This window comes from Alexandromys fortis, unplaced genomic scaffold, assembly GCF_014885135.2.
Source record: "Alexandromys fortis isolate MF-2015 unplaced genomic scaffold, M_Fortis_MF-2015_v1.1 scaffold_84, whole genome shotgun sequence".
Lineage (NCBI taxonomy): Eukaryota > Metazoa > Chordata > Mammalia > Rodentia > Cricetidae > Alexandromys > Alexandromys fortis.
Genome location: NW_026068017.1, coordinates 4,327,182 through 4,332,642, shown reverse-complemented (window position 1 = coordinate 4,332,642; position 5,461 = coordinate 4,327,182). Strand labels below are relative to the sequence as shown.

The 5,461-nt window shown below is 51.1% G+C and overlaps 1 protein-coding gene across 1 annotated transcript; it reads right to left on the bottom strand.

The window, feature by feature from the left end:
- Positions 1-1,444: 1,444 nt before the first annotated feature.
- Shbg (sex hormone binding globulin) lies at positions 1,445-5,198 on the bottom strand. Its single transcript, XM_050162532.1, has 8 exons — positions 4,814-5,198; positions 4,576-4,667; positions 4,077-4,266; positions 3,609-3,770; positions 3,122-3,281; positions 2,874-3,010; positions 2,351-2,558; positions 1,445-1,771 (listed from the first exon to the last, which is right to left on the bottom strand). The coding sequence occupies exons 1-8, from the start codon at positions 4,925-4,927 to the stop codon at positions 1,608-1,610; spliced, it is 1,227 nt and encodes a 408-aa protein (XP_050018489.1). The 5' UTR covers positions 4,928-5,198; the 3' UTR covers positions 1,445-1,607.
- Between the last annotated feature and the right edge of the window lie 263 nt (positions 5,199-5,461).

Sequence of the window (5,461 nt, the reverse complement as noted above, 5' to 3'; positions counted from 1 at the left end):
AATATTTATTTATTATGTATACAATATTCTGTCTGTGTGTATGTCTGCAAGCCAGAAGACGGCACCAGACCTCATTACAGATGGTTGTGAGCCACCATGTGGTTGCTGGGAATTGAACTCAGAACCTTTGGAAGAGCAGGCAATGCTCTTAACCGCTGAGCCATCTCTCCAGCCCCTAAAAAGAAGTTCTTGAGTAAGCAGGGCACAGTGGTACGTACACACACCAGAGTGGCTGAGTTGGGAGAATATGAGTTTGAGTGAGGTCAGCTTGGTCTACATAGCAAGTTCCAGTGTAGCCAGGGCTGCAAAGGGAGACTGAGAGGCAGAACTGAGGCTGAAGTCTCGGGAGGACTCACTCCTTGGCAGCTAGGATATAAGGATTCTGAAAAGAGCTGAAACATGGAGCTGGCTGCTTGGGCTTGAAGTTGCCATGGATGGTGAGTGTCACCAGAGGCTCGATATCCTGTCCTGTTTTTATTTTTACACAGAGTCTCAGTCTGGAGATGTACTTTAGGGGCAGAGTATTTGCCTCTCGTGTACAGGCCTCGATCCCCTCACCGGCTGCACAAAGTCAGACAGGTCTTCTAGTCGAGGCTGACCTCCACCTCATCGGATGTACAAGGTAACGGTGAACTCCTGGAAGTCCTACCCACCTACTGAGTGGTGGGGTAACAGGCGTCACCACTAGATACAATGTTGCACCTCCCACCTTGGTCTTCCACGGTAGGGAAACGCTAACCCCTCTAAATTCTGTGATAGCAGAAATGTTCCTGAATCTGCCTCTTCTTTCCGTTTGGAGCCTCGACAAACTAGTCTTTGTTTAATGAAAGAAGCCTTACTGCGGGCAGCAGCAGAAACGAGGCTAGGAGAGCTGCCGCTTTGGCCCCTCTGGCCTCTTCTTTTTTCTCCTTTTCGCAGTGTTAGGGACAGAACCCAGGGCCTCCCACCAGCAGGCAAGCTTTCCACTCTAAGCTCTTTTTGCTCCTTCCCTGATTTTCCCAGAACCTCTGCTCCAGCTCTCCGTGACACTCTTACGCCCCCTGCTGCCCCAGACAACAAATTCCTGGGCTGACATGAGAATCTCAGAATGTGGATGTTGGGGAAGAGGGCAGGCTCTCAGCTCCCAGAAGGTGATGTGTGTGTGTCCATGGTTCCTGTTGCCGGGGCTGAGCCTAAGTCACCATATCGTCGGGAAAGCTCTCTCCGCCTTCCAGACTATGTTATAGCCTCAGCGTCCCTGCGCTGGCACAACTGTCCAGGTGCACTTCTGCAGCACATATAAATGCCAGTTGTCCTTCTATTTGCTGCCATTTGAAGCTCACCCACCTCTCCTATTGGTCCATGAACATCAAAAGGAAGCACAGTTGTTTTTACTCTTCAGCACACCTCAGTGCTTTACCATGCTGCCCAGTCCACTGCCAGAGTACAGTGAATATTCGTTGAATAAATGGGTTGCATTCACAATTCCTTTTTATTTTTAACTACAGGGCTTCACATAGCCCAGGCTGGCCTCAAGCATGCTATGTAGCCAAGGATGGCACTGTAGGCCTGGTTCTCCCAACTCCACCTGTCATGGGTTTCCAGGCTTGCACCACCATGCCTCCTTCTCAAAGGGGGTTGGCTTGGTGGGAAGTGCGAGTGATATTGTTTGGGCTCTGAGGACAGCTGTGAGTCCAGATGTTCTGGCTTCTGTTCAGGGCCTGGTCTACATCCAGTCTCTGTCCTTGTACCCAAAGATCTCTCAAGCAAAAGGAAGCAGAAGAGTTGTCTCCTACGGAAAGGTGGTATCGAGGTGGCATCAGGGTAGCTCAGACCAAGTAGCTCCATCGCTACCATCTGAATTTCCACAATCACTTCCTCTCCCTTTTAAAGATTATTTTAGGACAGAGTCTTGCTATGTAGCACAGGCTGGCCTTGAACATGCACTCATTTTGCCTAATCCTCCCCAGTGTTGATTGTAAATAAATGTGTGTGTGTGTGGTGTGTGCTGTGCGTGCTATGTGTGTTGTATGTATGTGTGGTGTGTGATGTGTGTGTGGTGTGTGTGTGATAGGTGTATGGTGTATGTGTGATGTGTGTGTGTGGTGTGTGTATGATGTGTGTGGTGTGTGTGGTGTGTGTGGTATGTATGTGTGATGTGTGTGTGGTGTTTGTGTGTGTTTCCATGGCTAGCCCCCCCTCTATTCCAGTTTCACATTCTAGTAAAAGAACCACAGCCTCATGCACGCTAGGTTTGCACTCTATGCCTCAACGATACTCCACATGTCATCCCTTTCTTCTCTCCCCGAGGCTCCCTTCCCCTCAGAATGTGTCCACTCTCCCTATAGCTACTTAAACAGAATTCTCTTACCTGGTAAAGCCCCAAGGGAGAGATGGCTCTGAGGGTGGGACCAGAGTCTCTGGAGAGAGGCAAGTCTCCAAAGGGACACAGCAAGGACCTCCATCTTTGGTCCTTGGCTCAAGACCACTTTGAAGTTATCCAGCTTCAGCTGAAGAGGGAGTTCCAAGTCCAGGGGTAAAGTTAGTTTTGGTTCTACTCCAGAAGACAGCACCACCTTCTGCAGTGGGCGGGGCATAGAAGGCATTAAGAGGGAAAGATGGAGCCAGTCCACACCTTGCAGCTCCCCTCGCTCCCTTAATTCTGCCTCTGAGCTATACTTCTATGCAATGTCCTGGTTTGACCTTCTGTGAAACCATCCCCAGCCCCAAATAAGCAGGCAGTCTAGGTAAAAGCTGTCTGCCTTTTGTGATGTCTCTGGCTTTCCACCCTGATCTCAATGCCCACTTAAGCCTTTCTACTACTAAACCACCCCCTTGCCTCATTTTCCCCAGAGTCCGCTAAATACAGCCAGCATCCCACCCTCTTCCTTTACTTGATCTTGGAGGTGAAGGGTAAGCCAAGAAGAATTTCTTCCTGTCCCAAGAGCAAGGAGGCATCCGGAACCATCCACCATCTTAAATCCCAGCTCCAGAGAAAAGCTCCAGGGGTCCTTGTGAGGCTGGGGAATGTCTAGGGGGAAAAATTATTCTCCTGAGGCTGTAAGACTTGGGTTTTATGTTAAAGAGAGACAGAGGAAGGCAGAACTGGACAAAGAGAGGAAAGAGATTTTCAAAAGTCTACCTTGGAGACTGAATTCTGCATGGGTTCCTGGCGGGAAGAACAGTCCAGGCTGCAAGTCCACATCACAGTTTCCGAGGTTAGTAGTGGCAGAGGGTGAGAGCTGGGTCTCGTGGCCCAGCCAGACATCTCGACGTATACATCCGTCTAGTGCAGGAACCAGCTGAAGTGGGTTGGGAGTGGAGTGGTGGGATGGTGGGCTCAGGGCATCTGAATCCTAACCCCTAACATTTCCTCTTAGAAAGGCAAGTGTTTATTTTTCTCTCTGTGGCTCTTTGTTTGTTTGTTTGAGACACGGTTTCTCTGTGTAGCAGTCCTAGCTGTCCTGGAACTAGCTCTTGTAGACCAGGCTGGCTTCAAACTCACAGAGATCTGCCTGCCTCTGCCTCCATCACCCAGATTTCCATGTAGCCACATAGCTCTTACTCCACCCCACTCTCCCTAAAACCTGAACTTAGGTTTCCATAGCTTGGCCCTAGGGTGTAGTTACCGGGAACCGAAGACTGGAGGCAGGGAGGAGGAGTCCCCCTAGGGCAATCCTCATGCTGGGCTGGGCCCTATCAGCCAGAGTTCCAGAGATTTGTCTCAGGCACAGCACCTCCTTCCTGTCCACGGACAGCAGCAGTGAATCCCCATTCATCTTCAGCTCCACCTACAGGACGGGACCAGAAGCAGAAAGAAGCAGAAGCAGAGGGCCCTGAGTCTGTCACCTCCACTTTCCTCAGAGGCAGCCTAGCGCAGTTGAAAGAGGATGCACTAGAAGATGTGTCCTTGGTCCCTCAGACTGTGTCACTACATACTGACTCCGCCTGGGGATTCCCATCTGATGAAACAGGGATAAGAACAGCTACTTCACAGGGACTGTGCATCACTAAGAAGAGAGGACCATTGTGAAGGGATGCTCCTGCTCTCCTTCCTCATCAGATAAAGGTGACATCCCCCAGCAGAGTTCTCTTACCTGGTGCCATCTCCCATCACTGAGCCGAGGACCAAAGCCTACTGTAAGCCGAGCCCAGAGATTGTGCAGCTGAATTTCAGGCTGGCCATCCCGAAGTCCCAGCATGAACCAATCATCTTTGGTGTTAGTGTCCCCATAAAAAATCACTCCCTCTGGATCCCAGGTTCGAAACTCAAAGGAGGAATAGGGTCTGGAAGGACACAGAAGGAGAGACTGTATGGGACGTGTGGGGTTTCAGGGTTGAGGGGAGTGGAACTCTGGGAGATATCATGGGGGGGAAAGGGAAGGTCAGAGGGCTGGGTCAAGAGGTCTAGCGACTGGGCTGGATTGATGACTCAGCTGTTAAAAACACTGGCTGCTCTTCCAGAGTTACAACTGTCTGTAACTCCAGTTCCAGGGGATCCAACACCTTCACACAGACATACACGCAGGCCAAACATTAGTGCACATAAAAATAAAAAGAAGTTTAAGACAAAAAGAGGCAGAGTAACTCCCGTACCTGCTGATTTTGGCGACATCAATGGTTATCACAGTGACAGGCTCTTGTCCTGGGCCATTGCTGAGGTACCTAGCCGGAGGGGCCTGAGCACTCTGTCAGAAAAAGAGAACGAGCTGAGTCAAGACGTTTCAGAGGCAGGCAAGCGCAGCTACCAGGTCAGAAGAGGAGAGGACGGGAAAAGGCAGAGCTAAAACGTAGCTCATTTAAACACACAGGGGAACCCCATCCCATTCTGCACCTGGTTAGGGACAGTGTGTCTCAGAGGCTGTCCCTGGTGGGTGTGAGGTGGTGGCAGCAGCAGCAGCAATAGCAGAAGCAGCCTTCGATGCAAGCAGGAGTCTCTGTTCTCCATTGATAGCCACTGTCCACTCTGCAGCTCAGACAGAGGAGAACAAGTGGGGTAGGTATCCTTGCACGTGTGTGGAGGAGGGTTAAAGGTTGCTCCTGAGGAAGGAGGAGGAGCAGGAGACAGGGACACTGGCTGTGAGGGGGCCCCTCTGAAGGCAGATGAGGTGAGGGACAGAGTCCCTCCACTGCTATCCCCTGCAGCGCTCTCTTCTCCTCCCCCAGGATCCAGTATGGCTCCTCCAAAGCTTCCTCCCACAAGGGGAGGCTGCCTAGGCCAACTTAAGATCTGGAAACAGTTCTCCCTGCTTAACTGGCATCGTCTCCCAGGGATAAGGCTGAGGTGTGGAATCCAGATATCTTGCTGGCTGGCCTTGGGAGACACTCCTCACCTTTGTGCTCCCTGGCTTTGTCCAGGAGGAACATAAGCCTTCTGTTATGGAGCTTCTGTATGGAGGGAGCCCAGGATCTGAGAGGAATGCCTCCCTTAGTTTTCCCAGAGCCACTACGCCGCTCTCACAGGAAAGCATTGTCTCTCTTT